Source organism: Amblyomma maculatum, chromosome 10 (assembly GCF_055883805.1).
Source record: "Amblyomma maculatum isolate TAMU_Amacu chromosome 10, ASM5588380v1, whole genome shotgun sequence".
In the NCBI taxonomy this organism is placed as follows: domain Eukaryota; kingdom Metazoa; phylum Arthropoda; class Arachnida; order Ixodida; family Ixodidae; genus Amblyomma; species Amblyomma maculatum.
Genome location: NC_139353.1, coordinates 65,974,534 through 65,999,749, shown reverse-complemented (window position 1 = coordinate 65,999,749; position 25,216 = coordinate 65,974,534). Strand labels below are relative to the sequence as shown.

Genomic DNA, 25,216 nt, shown 5'->3' with positions numbered 1-25,216 from the left:
AAAGCCCTTCAAAACCGGTCTCTCGAAGAACCACGATGGCTACTTTTGCATGGCTGATTTTGTTCGCTCATGCAATCAGTGCGTTTGGAGCAGAAACTGCCTCTACCTGCATCAAAAAAGAAACGGCTGCTGACTACATAAATGGCTACAAGGTAAGCGGTTTTCAGCCTGCATGTGTACCACTTTTTGCACGCATATCATTGGTAGCCTTTATTATTTCGCACACATATTACTTAGCATTTGAAGTTGACAATTTTCCGCGCTCGCGTCTACATAAAGGTTACTTTTAAAAATGACTACAGTAGTTTACACTATATGCCATTAACTGTAAATAACATTCACAGTTTACATGTGATCTAATAAATTTGGAGACATTATACTTATCTCGCAGATCAAATAATAATTGTGGCAGGGTTATAGTCCCTACTGCACAGAGCGAGCTAACTACTGCGGCAAATTGGCAGGGCTATACCTCCACTATTAGCGGTACGAATAAGTTATGTTACTACTGTACGCAAATAAGAAGGGCAGGTTAGCGGGCTAAAATTCGGAAAATAACAGCAGTTTCGCAACTCTGGAACCGTTATGTTTATATTAGAAGCACTGAAGAAACAAGATGAAATCTCATGTCTTTGCACCTTTAGAGCCAATGTTGTTTTTGTGCTTGAAAAACCACACTCAATATCAGTGTTGTGCATAAAAGCTTCATCTCTCACCCATACAACAAATACAAAAACAAGAACAAGAACTCGAGGCATGTTTGGTTGGATACGCATCGCCACCGACAATGGCACTGAATAGTGAAGTGCGCGGTCCAGGATGTCCCTGTGGAATCCCTCACCGAAGTCTCAAACTGTTCGTTCACCCCGCAACTCAATTGTAGGCAAATTATTTTTACTGCTGATTTTAAATTCCATATGGCCGGATCCAAGACAAAGCCCACATATTATGTAGAAAGTATAAAGTAGTGACCTTCCATTCCCTTTCATCTCGTCTAGTGTAGTCTCCCCTTCATGGATCACTGCCTTGTCGTGGCGGAGGGGCTTGCGAAACTCGATGAAGTCGTGAGCTCTGCTGTGTAGGGCCACCCAAGATAGACAGGTCACGGCAGAGAGTTCTGACAAAATGTGATTCACTGGAGAAGGTAATGGCAACCCACTCCAGTATTTCCTGCCAAGAAAACCCTATGGCCAGTCACAATACCATTATCGATATGGCGCCGGAAGATGAGCCCCCCAGGTTGGAAGGCGTCCCACATGTTACTGGGGATGAACAAAGGGCGATTCCTAGAAGCTCCAGGACGAATGAAGCGGCTGGGCTAAAGCCAAAAGGACGCTCAGGTGTGGATGTGTCGGGAAGCGACCGGAAAGTCCGATGTTGCAAGGAGATATATCACATAGCAACATGGAATGTAAGATCTATGACGCAAGGTAAACTGGATATCATCAAACGAGAAATGGACAGATTGAACATTGATATCTTGGGTATCAGCGAGCTCAAGTGGACCCGAATGGGAGAATTTAACTCCGGCGACCATTATGTCTTTTATTGTGGGCACGAATCCAAGAGAAGGAATGGGGTCGCTCTCATAGTAAACAGAAGAATGGGCAAAGCAGTGCTAGGGTACAACCCCAAAAACGACCGAATGATTTCACTTCGGATCCAAGGTCCCCCTTTCAACATAACAGTTTTCCAAGTCTATGCACCGACCACTGCTGCTGAAGAAGCTGACGTTGAGAGATTTTATGCGGACCTACAATGCCTTTTAGACCGCACCCCATCATCAGACGTCATTTTATTCATAGGAGACTGGAATGCTAAGGTCGGGAGTGAAGAAATATCCGGAACTACAGGCAAGTTCGGTCTTGGTGAGCCAAATGAAGCTGGGCAGAGGCTAGTAGAGTTCTGTCAAGAAAACAACTTGGCAATAGCGAATTCTCATTTTCAACAGCACAAGAGGCGCCTGTACACATGGAGTTCACCGGACGGTCTGTACAGGAATCAGATCGGTTATATTATTTGCCGGCAGAGATGGAGAAGCGCTATACAAGCAGTAAAAACAAGGCCTGGGGCCGATTGTGGCACCGATCATCGGCTTCTTGTTGCCAAAATTAAGCTTCGATTGAGGAAAACGCAGAAAACTAGAAGGCCTTTCAGGTATGATCTGGATCAGATTCCATTAGAATATGCTGTGGAAGTGAGGAATCGATTTCAAGAATTAGATCTAGAAGACAAAGAGCCCGAAGAGATGTGGACTGATGTTCGTGATATAATACAAGAAGTTGCTACTGAGGTAGTTCCAAAGCAAAAGAAATGCAAAAAAGCAAACTGGTTATCTGAAGAGGCTTTGCCAATAGCTGAGGAAAGGAGGATGGCAAAAGGTATGGGGGAAAGAGAAAGATACAAGGTTCTCAATGCGGATTTTCAGAAAATAGCAAGGAGAGATAAGAATGCCTTCCTGAACATACAGTGTCAAGCAGTTGAGGACAACAGCCAATTAAGGAACACAAGAGCTCTGTATAAGACAATCAAAGATATCAAAGGAAGCTTCTGTGCTAAGCTGGGCGTGATAAAGGACAAACGAGGCAAGGACCTCACTGAAGCCTCAGAGATAAAGAAGAGGTGGCAGGAATACACCGAAGAACTGTACAAGAAGGACCCGGATGTGCAAACCCAACATAGGACGGTTGTGATTACTGATCTCGAGCCGGGCATCCTGAAGAGTGAAGTTGAATGGGCCTTAGCCAGCCTTGCTAAGAACAAAGCTAGCGGAATTGATGGTATTCCAGCTGAGTTGCTTCAAAACCTCAACCACGACGCTGTTAACACACTGCATACACTATGTCAAAAGATTTGGACAACCCTGCAGTGGCCACAGGATTGGAGGAGGTCAGTTTACATCCCCATTCCAAAGAAAGGCAGTGCCAAAGATTGTTCCAACTACCGCACGATCGCGCTTATTTCGCATGCTGGCAAGGTGATGTTAAAAATCCTGCAAGGTAGGCTGCAGCAGTATGTGGATCGGGGGCTTCCGGACGTGCAAGCTGGGTTTCGTAAGGGCAGAGGAACTAGAGACCAAATTGCCAACCTTCGCTGGATCATGGAAAAGGCAAGAGAGTTCCAGAAACCCATTTACTTCTGCTTTATTGATTATGCGAAAGCGTTTGACTGCGTACATCACAGCAGATTGTCGCAAGCTCTCCAAGAGATGGGAGTTCCAATTCACCTCATCTGTCTCCTCAGGAACCTTTATGAAGGGCAAGAGGCCACAGTCAGAACTGAGCATGGTCTTACTGATTGGTTTCCGATTGAGAAAGGGGTGAGGCAAGGCTGCATACTGTCGCCCTGCCTATTTAACCTATATGCAGAGTGCATCATGAGAAAGGCCGGTCTGGACGAGTCTTCAGCTAGAGTGAAGATTGCTGGAAAACGTATCAACAACCTTAGATATGCGGATGATACCACTTTAATGGCAGAAAGTGAAGTGGAACTCAGGAGACTTCTGATGCGCGTACAAGAAGAGAGTAAGAACTTTGGGCTTAAACTGAACATTAAAGAGACGAAGATCATGGCGTCTTGCCCTATCAAGTCCTGGAGCATCAATGGACAAGAAGTGGAAGCTGTGACAGATTTTCTGTTCTTGGGCGCCAAGATTACCTCGGAAGGAGACTGCAGCCATGAAATTAGAAGAAGCCTGCTTCTGGGAAAGAGAGCAATGGTTAACCTTGACCGCCTAGTAAAGAGCAGAGACATTAGTCTGCCAACCATGATCCGTATAACCCGTGCTATGGTCTTTCCAGTTGTGATGTATGGATGCAAGAGTTGGACTGTGAAAAAGGCTGACCGCCGAATAATTGACGCGTTTGAATTGTGGTGCTGGCGAAGACTTTAGAGTTCCTTGGACTGCCAGAAGATCAAATCAGTCGATATTGTCGACCATAAACCCTGACTGCTCATTGGAGGGTCAAATTCTAAAGTTAAAGCTCAGCTACTTTGGTCATCTGATGAGAAGAGAGGAGTCGCTGGAGAAGGATTTGATGTTGGGAAAGGTTGAGGGTCGCCGGAGAAGGGGTAGGCAGCGAACGCGATGGTTAGATGGCATTCTCGAGGCATTGCAGATGAAGCTATGTGATGTTAAGAAGATAGTGAGAGACCGAAGAGCGTGGCGTGACATGGTCCATAGGGTCACGAAGAGTCGGACACGACTGAACGCCTGAACTGAACTGAGTGTAGTCTACTTCGCAAATCCAAATGCATGTTATAAGCAATGATTACTGCGTGATGTATCTCATAATGTTTGTTCGTAAAATTACGCTTGATTCTGAATGTGTGAAAGATCACGCATCACCATTATCGCACGGAATATAGCCTATGCTGGCCGAAGGAATTTTCCATTTTCCTCCAATAATCCTTTCCTATCCTAGCTGCATCGACTTGAACTCTGTGAACATCTACAACCTCATCCATCCACCTAATGTTCTGCCACCCCCTTTTACGCTTTCATTACTCTGGAATCCAATTGATGACACTTAGGGATATCCGTTATCCTCTCTTTGCACCACATGTCTTGCCATGTCCATTCCTTCTTGATGTCGACTAAAATATGAGTACGGGAGTTATTTGCCTCATCCATTGTGCATGCTTCCAACCTCGCAAGATTACACCAAGAATTTTCCGTACCATAGCGCTCGGCTTTGTCCTCAACTTAAGTAGAAGCCCTTTTGTTTGCCTCCATGTTTCAGCCCCCTAGGTTAGTACCGATGTGATGCAACTGTTACATCATTTCGTATTGAGCAGTACCAGTATACGGGTAGTCAATATATATAAATACGTTTCAAATGCGCTCCAGCCCGTTGATATTCCCCTAATTATTTATTTTTCGTTGTCCGGACCTTCGGTTACTGCTGCTTATTAATTTTAATTGCACCTTTCTCCTTTGCCTGCTAGGTCATAAATCATTTTTTGCAATTAATCCCCTGATTTTCTTAACAAAACATTGACATCAACTAATCACAGATTACTGCGATATTCTCTATCAGCCCTTGTCCCTGACTGCCCCAATCCACGTCTAGTGATTCATCTTATAAGCTAGCTGTATGCAGCACTGGGAGATTGTGTCTGCTTCTTAACATCTTTCTTAATTTGACTTTCATTAATTCTTAATGCAGACATGGTTGCTGCATCGCCGTTGTAGGTACATTCTAGTACATTCGCATACGTCTAAACTACACCCTGATTTCCGAATTCCTGCATGACTGTTGAGGTTTCCACTGAGTCAAACGCGTTCTCATAGTCAGTGAATGCTATATGTAGTGACTGGTTGCATTTGGAATATTTTTTATCCCCTCGTTGATAACCTGGATACATTAGATGGCAACCATAATGAGTAGCTGATCAATGAATGTCGTTCGTCAATGACATTCATTGATGAATGTCATGCGTGTACTGCTTTTAGGCCTGCCAACGCCAGCAGCACACAAAGTACTCCATCCAGTTCTTGCGGCTTTAGAATAGAAGGCATCATAGCTTTCCCGTAAATATCTTTTGTAAAAATAGACGAGCAAACCTTTATTTTTCAAATAATTTTTCGTGGACTCCAGTGCGAATTTGAGATATTTGGCAATATGTTTACAAATATCACTTCCTCATTTTTGTTATCTTTGAACCAAATCTAGAAAGCTTTTGCTAACATCCAGTTGTGAGGCATTTCATCGCCAAAATACAGTAGCACCAAAAAGGTCACTGTTTACATCCACGTGAACTTATATATATGCTTCATTTGGTTCCTGCTAACAGCGAAAATCAGTATGTTTTTCTGACAGTGAAAAGCTTGGACCTCACATTTACGCTTGTGGCTGTGTAATTGGCGTCGTAAAGCCGCTTTGACATCGAAAGGGCGCGTGATTTTATCGCCGTCACTTCCCCGCCACACCATGAAGGGAAGTGTTACGATGAATATTAGGTGAAGAAAGCTTGTGTCCTTCGCCTATGACCACGGCCTTCACTGTTTTAACAATGGAACTCCAACTTATATACGTCGAGTGACTTGTGGCAGCTCCTTGGATTTTAAATTCTTTTCCGAATTCTTTATCAGCAGCGTCCAGTTGTTTTGAGACATATTCACCTACTACTTCCAGTAATGCGCTACCTAATGTAAACTGCTGTTCCTTCCTGAGGTTGTTGAACATTACCTTACTTAGGACAGGTATTTACCCCCTACTTCTACAGCACACTCAGTAATGACATCTCTGAAATTATTGCTTATTGCTTCTAGGGTAATGCCGCCATCCTCGGTTAGAGAAGATTTTCTAATCTGTAGCGAGATACCACACTCTTCTGCCGTCTCCTCACCGCTAATTCGTTGATAGACTTCTTTCTTACTAATTTGTTGCGTTCCATCTTCAGATTTAGACTAATGCGGGACCTCATCATCCTGTGGTCACTGCATTGCACTTTCCCAACTACTTCTACATCTTGCATACTGGCGGGGGTGAACACAGCATGAAGTAAATTTCATTTTTAGTCTCCCCGTTTGGACATTTTCTTGTCAATTTCCGGTTCTTCCGTTTGCTGAAGAAGGTATTCATGATTTTTAAGTTATTGCGCTCTGCGAACTCAACAAATACCTCCACCCTGCTATTTCTAGAGCCAATGCCACAATCACGTACTGCCTGGTCTCCTGCCTGCTTTTTCCCTACAGTAAAAATCAGGTTCTTCTCGTTCTTCTTTAAATCTTCCACGCCTCTGCAAGGTGCTTCTCGATTCGGCAGGCGACGTGCAGTTCACACGCAAACACACTGAGACGAAGGCCGACGAGCTTGCAGTAACAAAACGAGAGTTAACTTTATATAACAAGAACACGAAGCACAGGGTACAGAAAACTTATTCACACCAGACAGAGAGGCAACACACTTTACAAAGGAGAGATAGAATAACTAACGGCAAAACGAGCGCATCACTCTTTTTACGACTTCTCAGTCGGGGCCTGCCTGCTACGCTATCTCCATCAATGACTAGTCTCAGCACAAGAACCAGAACCGTCGATGGCTGCGCGGCGCGCTCTTATATAGTCAGCGCCGAACTTTCTAGACGCGGAGGAGGAACGGAAAACAGCTTAGCGCTGCCAAAGCTATGCCTTCCCCCCCCCCCCCCCCCCCCCCCCCTGGCCTTCTGGAGAGGCCTCGAACTTTCTCGAACATGGTTAACACGCGCGGCCCTCCCGCGCGAAGCGAGGAGGAGGGCCGGGACCGTGCGGGGGAATGCACGCTTGTCTCTGCGCATGGCGACGAGGGCGAGGAGGCGCAGCGTGGTGGCCGAGATGACGTAATCGGTCGCGTTGATTTCCGGTAGCTTGGAGAAACTTCCATCGCCGTTTTCTGCGGCGCGCGCGCAGAAACATTAAAGAAAGGGCCACCGCGGCCTTACACGCCCCACCATAGGAGGATTGCTGGGCTTTTTTGCCCAACCAAACCGAAGATATACAAAAGGCCGCGGCCCTTCGTCCGCTGGCACACGGTCTACATGCACACTTTCTGTTCATAGTCGCTTCGCGGCATGCATGATGTTCAAAGAAAGTCGCAGTTCCTGGCGCACAAAGTTCAAAAGCACTCTCTCGCGCACAGTCACTGCACAGCATGGAAAACGTTCACGGCCAGTCCCAGATCCTGGAGTTCCGCGCACATCACATGTGGTCAAGTCCGGCAAGTGTTCTTTGCAGGCTTCGCTTGCCACTCCATGCTCGAGCGCGCACACACTTTCGTGCACAGGCGAGCAGGACCGCTCACGCTCGCCGGCGTAACGCTGTTCAGGCTCAAGTGGAGAATTTCTTTCATCTCGACCCTCTTTAGAGCTAGGGAGGGGCGCGGCATCATGCGGCTCGTGTACGTCTGCAAAAATGCAGCATGCCAAACACTCGCCTTCGAATGGGGGACTCGTCGCTTTACTGAGCGTCTCGGGTTCACGAGTGCTAGTGGCGGCCACTTCCGCGACTGTAGCGGTGCTGACTGATGTTCGCGACAGCTGCTGGGACTTCTGCCCTACAAACAGCATCTGTTGCGGTCAACGCATGATCGCGGATCTCGCCGATCGTATCGCTCGTGACCGCTGTCACTGAACCAACTGTGGCGCCCTGTTCTTGGTAAGCGCTCGCGCCTGTTGTCGCTGTTTTACCCGCATTTGCTGCATTTAACGCGTCAGAATCAGTTTGTAAACACGCGGCAGCTTTACGCTGTTCGATTACCTTGCCTATAGCGTGTTTTAGTTCGGTCTTCTGCTGCCACGCGCCTTCCAGTGCACCTGACGGGACGCTGACGCCCTCGGTAATTTGATCGCACGCGGGCACTTCTATTGGGAAGACTACAGCCGATGTTTTGGCGTTGTTTATTTCGCTGGCCGGCAACGCACCGCCCCCGCCGACAGCATCGCTCGCTCCGGCGAAGGTTGTCTCCGCCGGCGTAGGGCTCGCGGCAGTGTCGGCCGGCAAGGCCGCTTCGTCACCTGACACGCTCCCTACAAGTACTATTCGGGGCCGCTATTTCGAAGGGTTCTTTTTAGTTTCTTCTACTTTACTTGCTTCAATTTGGAAACCACGAGGCATTCGTCTTCTTTCCAATAATTTGACCTCTGCTCATACCTTGCGAGCTTCTGCCTCCGCTATCACTATTTGAGTTTCTAGTTCCTACTTTCTCAATTCTGTCTCCATCTTTCTCAATTCTAACTCCATCTTCCTAATTTCTAATTCAGTCTCTGCTTTCGCCTCTGTCTCTCGACGCTTCGCTAGGTCCTTACTATTCGTCTTTGTTACGCAATTCTTCCGTCTCAGTGAGGCTATGGGGACTCTTACGAACACTCTGGTCCATCCGGAAAACACTGACTTTCTGGTGTTCATGTTTGCTAACCTAACTAACTACACGTCGACACAGCGCACCTCCCGCTCCTTAAGCCTGAGCCACGCACACCAACGGACGCAAGAAATCCGACTCACCTGAGCAATGGTTCCGCCTTTCTCGCCGCGTCGCTCCTCGCTGTGGGGCATTTCCGATCGTCGCTGCCTCTGACCGTCACCGCTGGGGGTCCCAAGGTCCTTGCACGCGTCGATGAAGTTCCTACCCTGAACGACCGGGAGATCTCAGCACCTCAGCAACGGTTGTTCCTTCCTTGCGGCGCCGCTCCTCTCTGGTGGGCACTCCTATTCGCCGCTGCCTCTGACCGTCTCCTCTTGGGGTCCCTAGGTCCTTGCACGCGGAGAAGCTCTTCCACCTTGAACGGCGGGCAGACTTCGGTGAGCGCCGATAACGTTGCGACGGCTCGAGTAACGGGCTGGGCTTGCGGAGTGCTGCAGTTGCCGAATCGTACTGTCGGCTGCGCCAGTAAAACGTCAAAAAGTCTCGTTTTTCTTCAAATCTTTCACACCTCTCCAAGGTGCTGCTCGATTCGGCAGGCGACGTGCAGTTCACATGCAAACACACTGCGACGAAGGCCGACGAGCTTGCAGTAACACAACGAGAATTAACTTTATATAACAAGAACACGAAGCACAGGGTACAGAAAACTTATTCACACCAGACAGAGAGGCGACACACTTTACAAAAGTGACATAGAATAACTAACGGCAAAACGAGCGCATCACTCTTTTTACGACTTCTCAGTCGGGGCCTGCCTGCTACGCTATCTCCATCAACGACTGGCCTCAGCACAAGAACCAGAACCGTCGATGGCTGTGCGGCGCGCTCTTAGTCAGCGCCGAACTTTCTAGACGCGGAGGAGGAACGGAAAACACCTTAGGGCTGCCAAAACTATGCCTCCCCCCCCTGGCCTTCTGGAGAGGCCTCGAACTTTCTCGAACATGGGTAACGCGCGCGGCCCTCCCGCGCGTAGCGAGGAGGAGGGCCGGGACCGTGCGGGGGAATGCACGCTTGTCTCTGCGCATGGCGACGAGGGCGACGAGGCGCAGCGCGGTGGCCGTAATGACGTAATCGGTCGCGTCGATTTCCTGTAGCTTGGAGAACCTTCCATCGCCGTTTTCTGCGGCGCGCGCGCCGAAACATTAAAGGAAGGGCCACCGTGGCCTTACACCTACATTGGCATTCAAGTCACCCATTAGTACAGTATACTGCGTTTTTACTTTCCACATTGCCGATTATACATCTTTGTAGAAGCTTTCAATTGCCTGGTCGTCATAACTACATGTAGGTGCATAGGCCTCTACAACCTTCAGTTTATACTGCTTATTAGGCTTAATTACGGCATCTGCCACCCTCTCATTAATACTATAAAATTTATCTATATTACCTGCTATATACTTATTCACAAGGAATCCTACTCCTAGTTCTCGCCTCTCCGGTAAACCTCGATAACACAGTACGTACCCATCCTTCATTACAATGTATGCCTCATTTGGCCTCCTAACCTCACGTAGCCCTATGACATCTCATTTCATGCCCTCTAGTTCCTCTAACAGCACTGCTAAACTAGCTTCACTAGCTACTATTCTAGCGTTAAACGTTGCCAAGGTCAGTTTTCAATGGCGGCCTGTGCAGCGGAGCCAGGATTACAATGCTGTAGCACATTACGGAATGTAGCTGTTCAAGTGTCTTCTTCAGTTTTCGTAGAACATTTTAGAAGATGAAGGCTTTTATTACATAAAAAATCACCAGAATGACTTGTTGCACAAAACGAACAAAAATTGTTAAGTTTTCCAAAACCTATTCGCGTTGAGCAACACAGCTTCAATTATTTTTTATTCCTTTAAGCTTTTAGAAAATGGAACCACATTCCGTTTGGCGAAGACAACCTTCTCAGATCTCAGTAACACTGCCCTTCGTTGTGTGACTGCCACAACAGTTGAGAAAGATGACAGCACTCTACAGCTTACCGAAGAGGTGCATTACCAGGTGCTGCCAGCCAATGAATGGTAAGTTGGCCTGCAAATATATTTTTCTTAATAAGCGCTTTAATGTAGAGCATTTTTGTTAAACAAATGGAACTGCAGCGCAATTATTTGACAAGGATTGCATTCGCTCCCTGATTTACCGGATGCATGCAAACACAGCATCACTACACTCTGTTATTCTTGATAGCATTGTCTTCATGCTTAGTTGCATATTTGAATGACACGTTAAAATGCAGCAGCAGAAGAAAGAAGCGAGGAGGAGTTATCGTTCCTGATTTCAGGTTTTTCCACAACACACCCTGTCAAGCAGTCTCAATCTAATTTTCTTAATAAAGAAATTTTCTCTAAATGTATCGGCTATAAAAGATAAGAAAAAAGTTTTAAGCTCCACAAACAGTTTAGTAGAAAAAATAGTGTAGCAAAAAAAAAAATTCCAAGCATATAATAAAAGCGAGATCCCCTTTGCCTATAGCCGCTTGGCTTTGCGTTATTCTACCCTGCACTGAGCCATGTCTTCTTACCTGATCGTGTTGTAACCAAAGATGCCAACTCATTTGCCAAGTACGCTCAATGGCCCTTTATTCACACGCCTTTTTCTAGCGAATTCGTACTATACTCTTTAGTACTTGGTTACTAGGGGACGAGATGGAAAGGAATGAAACCTAAATCTAGGTGTCAGTCAGCCAGATAACACGGCCGAACCGGCTCAGACGAAAAAGCTCGACAAATACATCCTCGCCCTTCTTCCATGAGTCATCGATGTATGGCGAAATATAGATGTCATTTGTCTATTTGTTCAATTTTCGGTTGCCCACAGAGAACCGCAGGGTGCCGTCGTTCTTTGTAAGGACAACTGGGGGAGACCCCAAAATTTGGGAAAGTTACACAACACTATCATCAAGTATCTCCGGAACTTGCCTTTGGATTACTTTCTGTTTGATAGACAAGATAAGATATCTGTCCGATACAACGAGCGTCATGATAGGTGAGGATACGATCTTGGTAATGAGCGTTTGATGAACCTTCTATGAAGCATCAAATTAGTATTCGAAATCTAAAACATTTCTTCTCAGGCTTGCTGCTTTTGCTGAGAGACGTGGCAGTGGCTGTTAACGTTGCCAAGTGTTGGTACATAAGTTTCAACTGACGCAGATGCCAAACAGACGGGACAGCTGGCTACAGCGTCAGTAGAAGTAGTAGCAGCTCCTAGGAACAAGTTCTGGTGGTCATTAGAAAAGCTGTGAAGAAGGAGTACAGCCCTGCTGTTGTGAGGCTGCAGCAAGCAGTAAACTATATTGACCTAGCAGAAGTTAATGCTGCCCTTCTACTTCTGCGTAGCCGGCGCGCAAGTCATCACAGGTAACTGCAGCTGGGACACTACTTCCTGATGCAAAAAGACCGTCTTCACAGAAACGGTGAATGCGGCATTGCGGAAAGTGCTGGTTCAAGGTCGCCCGATAGTGTACAGTACGCCAGAAGAAAATCAATCCCGAGGACAAGATCATGAAAATAGTCACCCAGAAACACGCAACTGACACCGAAAATGTATTTGTCCTGCGTGCGAACTATGCTCATCCTCTTTGTGGTAATTCGATTACTGCCGGAGGTTCAGAGTTGAACGCAGCTTCAAGCAGTAGGCAGGGCTCTTAGTAGCCATACGGCCACTGAAACTCGAAAACAGGGCGCTGTGTCCTCTAATTCACTGATGGTGGTGTTACGGTCTACAATAACATGGATTTCTAAAAACGCGGTTGCCTTTCCTAAACGACAGTACCAGCAGTTGTTGATCGGATACTATGGCGGTGACGATGGGAGGTTTTCAACGCAGTGACGACCGGCGGCCTCACCTCACATCACGCTTGTGTTTAGTCTTCACGGCAGTGGCTAGACAAACAGCCCTTCTACGCTCCCGAGGATCCTTGAGAGATGACGAAAGGCGCCTTGGCTAATGGGATTGGCACAGAAACTCAGAAGGAGAGGAGAAAGCTTCTTCTTCAGATACATTTCAATAACTCGGGTTGTAGGCCAGACAGCGGGGGAGAGCAGTCGATGCAGGAGCCCCGAAGAAAGATGTGTTCACTCGAGTGATTACTGTAAAGATGGCTAATGGTGACATAGTTTTACACAGCGTAATTACAGAAAACGGTGGTCAGGGCAGTGCCAAACATCGCATTTGAATCTGGATTTGAAGCTTTCGTAATACTGCACTTATTGCACCGAGGTCACCAGGAATATTAGCGGCGGACAAATAGGCGGCGGTAAAGGAAGCGACGGATGCTGCAGAACTTACACATATATGGGATGGCTATAGGCTTTCGGCAGCGGTGATCGGTGCACGTCGACTGGCGAAAAAGGGTTTATGAAGATCACCTGTTGCAACTCACCTCACAAGCATTAGTATACGTAGAAGCTGGAGGCAGCTGCGATGGGGCTGCAAGAGCGTGCTAAGTTCTTAACGCACTATATGCAGCTAATCACCTGATGCGAACAGTCAGCATGCCACTCGAAATACGAATATGATCGATTGGTGAAAAGGTATGTTGTGAATCATGGCCCGTTGTTGCAGTGCCCTTTCCTCTTAGAGTCCTCGGCAAGCTATCCAAATTCCTCCCAAAATTCTCACAAGCATCTGGCAAATGAAAACGCTGGGATGCGCACAAGGTTGACGGACAGCTACCCTTTCAGGCCGGTTTCTGCGTTGGGGTATACCTCGAGTAGTGAAAAACGAAATTTTCATCATCATTATGTGGAAATTTACTCGCGGTTCTCAAACTATGTACGAGTGACATACTTGAGACTTGAGACGCAAGAAGTCGCAGGGCGCCGAAGCTCTGGACCAGGATGAGAGGGTGATGTTGAAGTCCCCCTAACCTCCACCTCGTGTTACGAAGCAGCAAGCGGATGAAAACAGGAGACCAGAGGACAGAAAGAAGATGTTTGATGACCGTGAGATGACGTTTAATGATTATATTAGAAGGGCCTAGCGTGCGCGCTCCTGCCCGCGCCACTGCCTGTGCTTCTTCCTTGCTCGTCCGTAACAATATAATCACCTAGAGAAGAATGGTTAAGTGGAAAGGGATTTTTCGGTGACATCACAAAGTCGAAGTTCTTGTTGCGCAATGTATAGTCTAAACAGCGGCCATACAGTTTGTCGGAAGATACTACGGTAAACCTGGCAGAGCGCGCATAGCAAAGTGATGCGGTAATGGTGTGAAATGCAGTTGTCACGTCATATTCTTCATTACGACCTAGATATCACGTGAATTATAAAAAAAACTGCCATATCTTTCTTGTGATGTGCAGAACAAAAATGTAATGATGCGTATGCATGGGATAAAATATTCTAAAGAATAATGCTGCCGCCTTAAGAACGAACAGTGTATTCATCACACACATGAGCCTTACCCAGATTTTTGTCTTCTGGCGCAGCTACCAAATTCGAAATAAGGTACTATTTCACATGAACAGCGCGCACAGCAAAGTAGGTGCGTAAGGTCTTTACAATAGATCCGAAGAGAGGAGGAAGAGCAATAAAATAGCAGAGAACAATTTCTTGCATAAAGTCTCTGCGCGTTTTATTTTCAGAACTGCTGCACTTCGGATTCTGTTCGGCAAATAATACTGGCTTCGATGTTATCTGCGAGGTGCTACTAAGCGCCATTTTATCGTCTCCAGTGTTCAGAATAATTCGCCATGCCTGAAACGTTATCCAGCTGTACCAAATACTTGCATATGCTGCCCGAAGAAATTCTTGATTTCTACAATCGACACTTTTGTAAGATTGCAAATGGTCTTGGTTATAAACACCACCCAATTAATGACCTGAGGGCGAATAGCCTTTGTTATAGCAACAAAATTACTGAAAAGAGAATTTTGAACATTGCTTTAGTGCAACGAGAAAATCGAAAATAATATATATACGATGCCTTACAAATGCCCAGTATACCTGAAAATTCGAAGAGACAACTTTGCTCAAAAATATTTGTCCCCGTGTTTTATGTCAATTTATAAAAACAGAAATATGAAAAGAGTGCCTATTACAAGCCACAGGAGCAAATTATCTGACAGAACAACTGCTGGGCGCTCAACGACTGCCACAGCTAATGGCGTAGAGGGTAGATACAAAATTCAAAAAACCGTTCCAAGATTTTTACCGGGGACCGGTAACGCGAGTGAGATGTGCCGAGTGCGTCGTTTCCATGAAGAGAATTAAGAGGAGCCCATGGTAGACGGCTCCTGGTCAATGTCGACACGGTGGCTTTGTTTCGCACGCAATGACTCTACATCAAGCGCGGCCATACTACGCATTACGACCCATCACTGAATAGGCGTTCCGTTATACGCGACATCATCGTCATGATGGTCACATCGCCACTCACCACTGACTGCCTGTGAATTCCTTATTCGGCTAAAAATGTCTACTAGTATAAATAGTAGTGGCGGGTATATAAGGCATCTGCTTTGCGGTTAGTCGGCTACTAAGATAAATCAGCTGAATGCATTCATTGCAATCTAAATTTACTTAATTATATTTTAACTATGTTTCGTGAGGCGATAGCACGCAGCAGTAAACTGTGGGATTCTGTACCTCTTCTAGGCATTCATTTCGACAAAGCTTCCAATTTTCCTGTGGAAGTGAGGGATACGACACAATGACCAGCATTGGAAACAGTAGTAAGAACACATATTTTATTTTGTTTCATGCTTCTGTCCTCACATAGTAAATACAAATGGGTAGAACAACAGAGAACGTCTAAACTACACTGTTTTTGTACCCTGCCTTATTTTCTGCTTCCATAGAGCTGCACCTTCACCTATTTCCGCTCTCTGTTTTAAAGTGGCGTTTACACTTATCCATAGCTATAAGTTGTTTTCTTTCACCAAATGGCCGCATATTGTGCACGAATAAATAAGCAGTAAATTAACTGTAAAAAAAGGAACCAAAGTGATATCAGTTGCTCATGCTGCATATGCACATGCAACAATCCTCCGTCTTTGCATTTCATTTTAGCTGCACGCCTATTTTACAGCTAGTGACATGGTCATATATGGGAGCACCATGTGTGCCGACTCAAATGCAAATGTTAGCAATGATATACAGTAAAGTACACACAATACTTTCTTCCTCAACGCGTTTGTAAAAGAAGAACTGTCTTGGACAGAACAGCGAAACAGTGTGGTAAAGAGAATCGGTTAAATAACAAAAAGTTTATATTTTTAAAGAACGATACTGGAAGATAAAAAAGCGAAAATACTTCTGTCAATGTTCTTGGTTTGCTCTCGCCCACATTGGTGAGAACGAATAGATATACTCTCACTCTCGTCGACTTCGGCACCCGGTTTGCCGATGCCGTGGTTCTGCCTAAGATATATTCATCAATCGTGGCAGAAGCCTTGGCGAATATTTTGAAGGGTAGCTTTGGTTTTGTTCCTAAGGCTCGGCGCACCGAAGCGTTTCAGGCTAGAGAGAAGCCTTATTATAGGACTCCAAAAATTTGCACTCCTGGGATTTTTAACACTCACTGACATCGCACAGCACATGGGCGCCAAGCTTTTTTAGCCTGCATCGAAAAGCGCCTGCCGGGGCCGGGATTTGATCCCGCTTCTTAGTGAAAAGTAGTACAGTGCCGTGACCACTCCGCCACCCCGGCGGGACTGTTTTGATAGATAGGGTTTTTGAGTGAAATGATCTAATGATCTCCTGGAAGTGAAACAACTCAACACGACTCCTTACCACTCCACGTACAATGGGTTGGTGGAGAAGTTTGACGGCACATTCAAGCAGATGCCGTAGAAGCTTAATAAGGAGAAACCCAAACCTTCAATCTATAAATCGCTCCCCTGCTGTTCGTCTACAGGAAGGTACCGTGTGAGAGTTTTGGGTTTTCTTCATTTCAGTTAATTTGTGGCCGACACGTGCGAAAACTGCTCGCAGTCCTCAGATAGCTCTGAACAAGACAAGATCTGTGAAAGGATGCGAAGACAGTATATGGTAGCGTGCTCGACCAAAGAGAGCGTGTGCATGCAGCACATCATGTCTGGTGCGTGCTCAATAGTCTAAGAAGATATTAGGAAAGGAGCTGTAAGAAACAGCATTTGCATGTAGGTGATCGAGCCCTTATTCTTTTACCGAGTAGGCATAATAAAGTCCTATTGCAGTTGAAATGTCTTTTTATGGTTTGTGGAGAAGAACGAGATAGATTATTGTATCGACTTGGGCCACGCTAAGAAACTGTTTCATAGTAATATGCCTTAAAGATACGAAGAGCGTCCACCCCAAAATTATGTGGCAGTCGCCATAATCATCATAACTGAATAAGGGTACTAGGAAGAATATTAGCCTGCTCTTTCAATGGATCAAGCTAAAGGTATTGAAGCAGTACTGGTCTAAACTTTATCAATCTCGAGAAGCAGACAGATACGTAGAAAGCGGTCAAAAAACTTAGGCGCTGACAGCAGGAGTCGTTTGTAAAATGCTGTAGGATGATGCCCAAACAGCTCTGCTCTCCGGCGTTTACAATCATTACCTCTACAATAGTAGTGTGGTGGTTTTCCTTATTGTTTTTTGCTGTCATAAAGGGTTATTGTAGCGTGTAAAATTTGATCTTTGTAGTAAAAATTCGTGTGCATCTATTGTTGCTCTGGTTGAAGGTTTTTCAAAAAAGTTTAGTCAAGCTGAATATTCAGTTGGGCCAACGGATCATGCTGAAGCGGATTTCTTGCCTAATGCACTTGTGCCTTATGGGTGCATCTCATTTTTCTCACCTTTACTTCACATTGTGATGTGAATCTCATGTGCGGCATCGAACGTTTTTTCTTCCCTTGTAAAGTATGGTGTGATAGGCAAGACGTTAGGATGTTTTAAAGAAAAAGCTTTTCTGAAGGGGGGTCATATGTGAGGTATTGCATGGTATTGCATGGTGAAACGCTGGCTTTATTATTACACCAATAATGGACTGATAGACGCGTCGGACCGTTGTTGCGTGAGCGCACGAGCGAGTTTCGAGGATGACGAAGAGCGTGAAGGGAATGAGGAGCGGAGAGATGAACGTCGAGAAACCGATCCATCAAGAAAGAGAGGAATGAAAGAAGTGGCATTCAAGCATACAGGTTAGCAGACGACTGATGTCTGGTTCGTGCTGGTACACGGTCTGTCTGGGATCACTACTGCAAATCTGCATGATTAAGACGCAGTGCTGACGGGACGTCATCAGCAGGTCGGTCGCTGGTCTCGGAAATCGGCTACTCTACAGCTTCCAACTTCCTGGGACTCTCGACGCGAGTCATCTGACGTCTCCGTTTGGTCCCTTATGCTCCTGCGATACCGTTAAGCTGCTAGTCATAATCTGTGAGTGCTTGCCAAATTCGCTCGATTTCCATATTATTATTCTTGTAATTTTCTTTTCGTGGTCCGGATCTGCGGGTACTACCTGTCCTAAGTAGACATAGTCGCCTAGTACTTCCAGTGTGTCGCTACCTAACCTAAACTGTTCTTCATTCCCCAGGCTGTTGAACATTACCTCACTCTTTTGCTTATTGAATTTCAAGCCTACATTTCTACTTTTCCTGTCAAGATACTCAATCATTATTTGCCTGAGTCGCTTTGAGACGTTAAACCCCACAAACCAAACCAAACCCATCAATATTTGCGGTTCATCCTCCGAGTTACTTAGCAAGGCAATGTCATCAGTAAAGCGCAGATTACTGAGGTAATTCACCATCTACCCTTATCCCTAACTGCACCCATTCCAAGTCTCTGAATACTTCCTCTAAGCAAGCTGTGAATAGTACTGGGGAGATTGTGCCTCCTTGCCTAACTACTTTCTTTAGAGAAATTTTGTTACTTTCTTTATGCAGAACTAAGGTTGCTGTGGCATATATATATCTTCCAGCACTTTCACATATGGCTCGTCTAGCCACTGATTTAGCAATCCCTGCATCACCGCTGAGGTTTCTACTGAGTCAAATGCTTTTTCGTAATCAATGAATGCTATTTATAAGGGCCGGTTATATTCCGAGCATTTTTCTATCACCTGATTGATGGTATGGATATGATCGATAGTAGAGTACCGATTCCTAAAACCTGCTTGATTCTTTGCTTGATTGCAGTCTAAGGTTGTCCTAATTCTATCAGCGATTACCTTAGTAAATACCTTATACGTAGCTGACAGTAAGCTGATTGGTCTGTAATTTGTAGGGTCCTTAGCGTCCCCTTTCTTATGAAGGGGGGTAATGTTTGCATTCTTCCATGGTTCCGGTACCTTCGATGACACCAGGCACTGCGTATACAAAGTGGCCAGCTTTTTCTAGCACGATATCTCCCCACTCCTTCAACAAATCTGTAGTTATCTGATTCTCTCCAGCTGCGTTCCCCCTTTTCATAGTTTTTTATTGCTTTCTTGACATCCTCCTACGTCACAGGTGGAACGTCTGACTTTTTTCCCCTACCGCCAATCTCATTACGGCACTGACTGTTTTGGCTACTGTAGAGATCTGTATAGAACTGTTCGGATACTTTGAATATCTTCTCCATATTCGTCCATATATAGGAAGACATGAAGGGTTCTAAATTAACATAGAGTTTAGAGAATTCGTGCCTGTTCCAGACACTGCGCCAATGGCATGTTCCAAAACTGAAACAATGGGCATGTCCTGAAACTGCATCATGACACTTGAAACAGTTCCGAAGGAAAGGTAAGGTCTCGAGAATTATCTCTAAAAATGCTGCGTCGCAATGCTTCTTCTGCAAAGAAAGAATCTGCATTGGTATTTCATTGACCCTAATTTGACAAACATGTTTTTACCCTGCATTGACAAGCGCATCAGTGCGCAGAAAATTAGGACGCCTGTCAGAGGGTTTTTTGCATTGTTGATCACTATATTGTTGGTTTCGATTGCACCAAACCTTGAAACTTTGAAGAAGCGATTGCTGATGTTTAATAATATTTAAAGGTAATTATCTATCAACAACTTACCTTCACTTCGGAACAGCCTCAAGGGGGTAAGGTGCAGGTTCTGGACTTTCTGCCCGACTACTCTGGTAAAGCTCCTGTTTGCTGGGTGCACAAAAGCAGATCCAGAAAAAGTTTCATGCCTGTCCAAGAGCGGCCATTTCAGACTGAGGAAAAACAAAATGTCGCCATGGCTTTCCTTAGCGACTGTCTGTCAAAATCCTTCAAACACCGGTTGCAGGAGGCGTTAACCTCCAGATTCAGAGACTGGGCAGTGGTTGCTACTTGTGCTTCTATTTAACTGATATTTCCGAATCTTCACGCAAAAAAGTAAGCTCAATTTTAACGGTTAGCAGCCACGTGAGCTGAAAACATGCACAAATTAGCGAACAACATCAAGAAGAGAGGTGATAATTTGGTGTGAATGTGGTGTTTGCAGCGACATGAGCTGCTAAAGATTTTCTCCATGATGACCAGAAGGCTCTTGAAATATGCTATTAACAATGCGTTTCAGTTTACCGACAGCCAGTCTGAAATATTATTTAGACTGACCAATGCTTCAAAGACAGAGCGAGTAAGCACAAACGGCCAATAAAACAATGAACAGAGGAACCTCTCAGGTCACTTCAGAGAATGCAAAGGCAGCAAGCCTGTCCTGGAAGGGGCAATATTTATCGACAAAGAGAAAGAGCGAGTGAAAGAGGATACACGGGGCCTATAATATACAGAAAGTTTGGCAAACATGCTTAATAAGCACATCGTCGCAAAACAATTGGGCTCTTTAGAATGTCACGTGTAGATATTGCGAAGGGTATTTTATCGCTTTTTTGGTTACCATGTTGTGGCTTTCATGGTCATGTGCAGCTGTTTACAATGAACCATATTTACGTGCATTTCCTTTTTATGCCTGGTTTGTCTGCGATATGGATGTCCTTTAGATCATATTGACGCTGGTTTTTGTTGCAACATTCTAAAATTGTTTCAATGTTTTATATCTGTTTTTATCTGGTATACAGTGGTGTATGAAAGTTGTAACTTCCGCAATAAACTCTGTTGGTAATAGGTACTCTTTCTGTCCCTCTTTGTTCCTTTTGTCATGTCCTTTCACCATTCCGTTGTTTAGCATAAAGCAATTAGCCCAGCAGCAAGTACTTCTACAATGGATTAAAATAATAGTATGAATTGGCTGTTGACGCTAATATAGAGGACAGGCCACATCTCCTGAGCTCCTGAGCACAGTAATTTAGGTTTGGTACCTGCTGCTGAATCCCTAGTTATCGCAAAACAAAACAAAATATTTATAATGAGGTCACATAAGTACAGCTATCTGAGCTTACTGCCAGCTCGTTGTGAAACGGGGTTTGCCGTTACGGTTCACGTGGAGAGCAAGAACAACCTCCACCCCAAAAAGTACATTTATCGTGGTCATATACTTCACCGCCAGGGGCTGTACTTTTGTCGTGTTTTTATTTGGGTTGTTTCCCTTTTGTTACTTACATGATGTATGCACGTATACAGCAAGTCAGGAAACATTTCAAATTCAGAAGTTCAGTTTTAGTACGGCGTAGTATTGGGGGGAATACGTTCACCGATCATCGTGTTGACTTAGAAAACAAATTCCCCACTTCTCGATTCCCAGCTGTGCCTCCGGCAAGTTATAGATTTCTGTGGGCGGAGGCCAACTGCACTGTCATTACATACCTTGAAGTTGACGATGCCAAGAAAGGTAAGTCATTAAACATTACAAGTTTTTTAAATGCAATCTTTAATTATTGTGCACATGATTAGCGCATCCCTGGCACAGATGGATTTGGGTAAATTCAATGCTTCGAAAATGACAGCAAGATGATCGTAATTCTTAGGTGTAGCACTTGCATGAAATTTAACAATAATAAGGGTTCTGTAGAACATATATTAACATCATAATTTTCCCGACGAAACGAAATTAGTTTATTTTCGACCTAGAAATTTCCGAGTATATGGAACTTGCTATAAATATCTGCCCTTAGAGACCTTGGCGGGACCAACAGCACCCATTTTGAAAAAGCGACAGCATACATTGCAAGCGCACTAACACATATTCGAAGCATAGGTCAATATAGCGTTACAATATAGCGTTACAATAGACTAATGTTGATCATAATCGAGAACTTGAAGAGAGAGCAATCATACCTAAACGACATTGTAAGGCTAATAGAAAACACACAAAAAACGCTAACACTAATTGTAGAACATTATAAGCTCACCAATAAAATAGATATACAGTTGTATTACACTCATGGATATATTACAGTACTCCTGGAGTCTGCATGTATCAAAGCTAAACGTATTAGATATATGTTCGTAGAGAGCACGAAGCTCCTTGTATGTAGAGGAAAATAGGTCAAATATGTACCATACATTCACATTTAGCAAAGATGGACAGAAATAACAAAGCCCTTCTTTTGCCACAATTAGGCGAGGAGCATACACTAACCAGGTGCTTGAGATTCCTGCAAGAATCTGCACGAAGAATGATGAGGAGGAAGACGAGGTCTTGGGATGAGAACGCGCGGTAGAGTCGCGGCGCCATGTTGCGACCACTGACAGCTAGGCTTTCAACGCAATCAAAGGCAGCCTCGTGTCTGTCCTCCTTCTTCTATGAAACCCGGAGGGTAATGCGAGCTCCTCCATCGATCACTCCTGAAATTTGCAAGAAGCCAACGACCCTCCAGGAAGAAACCAGGAGCTTCACCAGCTAACCCCTCCGGTGAGAGATGAAGAGGACTTCAGCATCACACCCGAATGTTCCATGAGGCCTGCAAACTGCTTGCATCGAACATTGGAAAAGTATTCATTATTTTGAAACGCTGCTATTTCTAAACAAAATCAAAGAAAAACATAACTGTCCATGCTCCTCCGTGAAGATTTCCACACTAACTAAACTTCAATCCTGTAACGCACCAAAGCTTTAGTTTAGCATGGCCTCTTATCGATAAGAGAGGAAGAGTCAGTTCTCATAAATCCCCATGTAGTTAACTGTTATTCTGTATATCATGATTTCAATGTAGTGTTCTATAAGTAAATTATTACTTGTAAAGAAAAACTAAAGTGAAGGAGACGCGCGTTGACGGAATACACAACACATTTTGCTGTCGCAGAGACATCACCATCACTGACATATATATTAAAGACCTGTTTTCATGAAAATCCAGTATTTGCTTTCTAGCAGAGAAATGACGAGTATCGCATTGCAGTGGAAGTTCGAAGTTTACGTAACCGGGCACATATTGTTGGGCGGATCAGGTGACGTCGCGAAACCAAATTATATGCTTGAGTGTCCTGAAGCTATGAGCTCGGCCAGCCCCTTTAATCTAGGAATGTGAGATGTGGATTACGCAATCCAGAACAGTTCATCTTCGTGCCGACATACTATTTCTAAGCCCCCAATCCATCTCCTTATGGCTTCGGGTAGACGGGGCTGAATAGGTTGCCAACCGAAAGAACATACGACTTGCCTTGGACAAAGCATCGGCCAACAACACAAACTTGTGAAGAACCATAGAGCGTTAGAATCCAGAGCCCAAACTACATGCTTATAAACACAAAGCAACGGGAAAAATACAAGCGAGTAGACGGGAAAAGCACTGCACCACACATGTTTCACATAGACAATTGTTTTTCGCTCTGCTTCACTATGATTATCTACAGCACCAACCCCCGGTCAAGTGAACACCATCGTGATATTAAACTGGGCAAATATTGGTTTCACGTTTGTCAGTAAGGCATCCACGGGGTGACCACAGTGGTGCCTCAGATGATGACGGTGGCTCGAAGCAGCACAGTGTGTGCGCCGAAATAGAGTTTCTTATAGACCATAAAATGATAATTCGGCAGCCATTGCCGATAGCAGGTACAACTTAAAAATGAGATAAGTCGACTGGGGCTGTCGTATTAGTATTGTAATGAGGTCTACTGTGGAACTGGTCAGGTTTGTGTCATTTGATTGGGTGTTTGACGTGGCAGTAACTGCTATCATAATCAAAATCGTGAAGCAGGATGCCATCCTAAGGAGGAAATCAGCAACATCGGAAGTACAGCTGGACTGGTTAGCTCGCGTTATAGCGTACCGCGTTGTGTAATTATTGGCGACCGCAATCCTACTGTTTGAGGACGTCGATGTCGAAAAAGGCATTTGAGGTCAAGACCAATGAGTGAAATAGGGTCAGAAGAAATTTTAATTTGCTGAAGATGATCCATAGGCTAAAGCTGCGGCTTTGTTAGATTCTGGCACAGGTCAGAAGCTGCAACGTAGAGGCGAACAGAGCAAAAAAAAAGCGAGGCCTAGACACAAACGATTGTTTCCTGTGAAGAAATAAATATTATTAAAGTAGCCTAAACAGAGGGCTTTAAATCCGGACCACCGCCTTCCCATCTACGGGGTCTGCGAAATAAGTAAGACATAACCGTGAGCATATAAGATTGTAGAGCTACATCAAATCGATCGCTAACGAAAATGGTGTCATATTTTTTCGAAAATCCTTTTTTCCTTAGGTTTGAAAACCTGTATAGTGTTATTGTGTAGCCACTCAGCTGGGGTAGGATGGATGTTATTCTGTATTACGAATATTTCCTAATATAAAAATCCTACACCCACCTACATGTCTCCTTTTAATAGGAAATATCTCCTAAATTCCCCACAGTGATTTAAATCGAGGAAGAATCGCCTTTACAGTGTGTACAGCTTACTCGTGCATAGCGAGTGCGACTACTGTCTACTGCTATCCCCTTTGGTTATGTCTCGTGATCCAATAAAATCGCGTTTGTCTAAGCATGGGAACTCTCGTGCCATGTCGCAGAAATATTGGGCGGTAAAATAGAGAAGTTATGTGGTAGTGAAGTTTCTTTTTCGCAACTCTCTAAAATCAGATATTTTATTATTACAATATTTTTAATCCGAGCATCGACCCCTTGTCTTTCAGAAGAACCTGGGCCTCAAGCACGAGACTCCGATCCAGTCAGCCCAAAAATTAGGCATGACTGTATGCTTTGGGTGAAAGGTGCCTCGAACACACCAAGTGAAGATTGTGAACTGCATTTCAATCAACTTTGCAATGAGGGCACAAGAATAAGCTTCAGCACTATAGAATGCACCCCGCCAACTCCTATTGAGGAAAATTGCCCAACTTTGAAAAACGTTAAGCTACCAACGGAGGAAAACTTGAAAGTCGGAGCTAATTGAGGTTACTATGTTATTAAGGCGCGCAAGCTTCATGACTATTCTATTTCTGCGAAATAAAAATGCGTGTGTTTCGAAATAAAATTTTGTTTGAAAAATTTTATGTTACAAAATGTGATGAAACCTTTAGGAATATCAGCATTAACCAGGAAGAGC

General features: G+C 44.8%; 1 protein-coding gene across 2 annotated transcripts; it reads left to right on the top strand.

Moving 5' to 3' along the window:
* On the top strand, positions 1-25,216 carry LOC146176717 (uncharacterized). Of its 2 annotated transcripts, none has more exons than XM_084581033.1 (5): positions 1-152; positions 10,752-10,912; positions 15,489-15,565; positions 21,482-21,568; positions 24,807-25,216. In XM_084581033.1, the coding sequence occupies exons 1-5, from the start codon at positions 36-38 to the stop codon at positions 25,061-25,063; spliced, it is 699 nt and encodes a 232-aa protein (XP_084437159.1). In that variant the 5' UTR covers positions 1-35; the 3' UTR covers positions 25,064-25,216. The 2 variants fall into 2 exon arrangements, with proteins under 2 accessions (XP_084437159.1, XP_084437158.1); XM_084581032.1 differs by having other exon boundaries at positions 24,804-25,206.

Excerpts from the sequence above, each read along its gene's own strand:
- LOC146176717 (XM_084581032.1), top strand. The coding sequence starts at position 36 with ATGGCTACTTTTGCATGGCTGATTTTGTTCGCTCATGCAATCAGTGCG. Across the intron at positions 10,913-15,488 it reads GTGCTGCCAGCCAATGAATG|GCATTCATTTCGACAAAGCT; the intron begins GTAAGTTGGCCT and ends TACCTCTTCTAG. Across the intron at positions 21,569-24,803 it reads AGTTGACGATGCCAAGAAAG|AAGAACCTGGGCCTCAAGCA; the intron begins GTAAGTCATTAA and ends CTTGTCTTTCAG.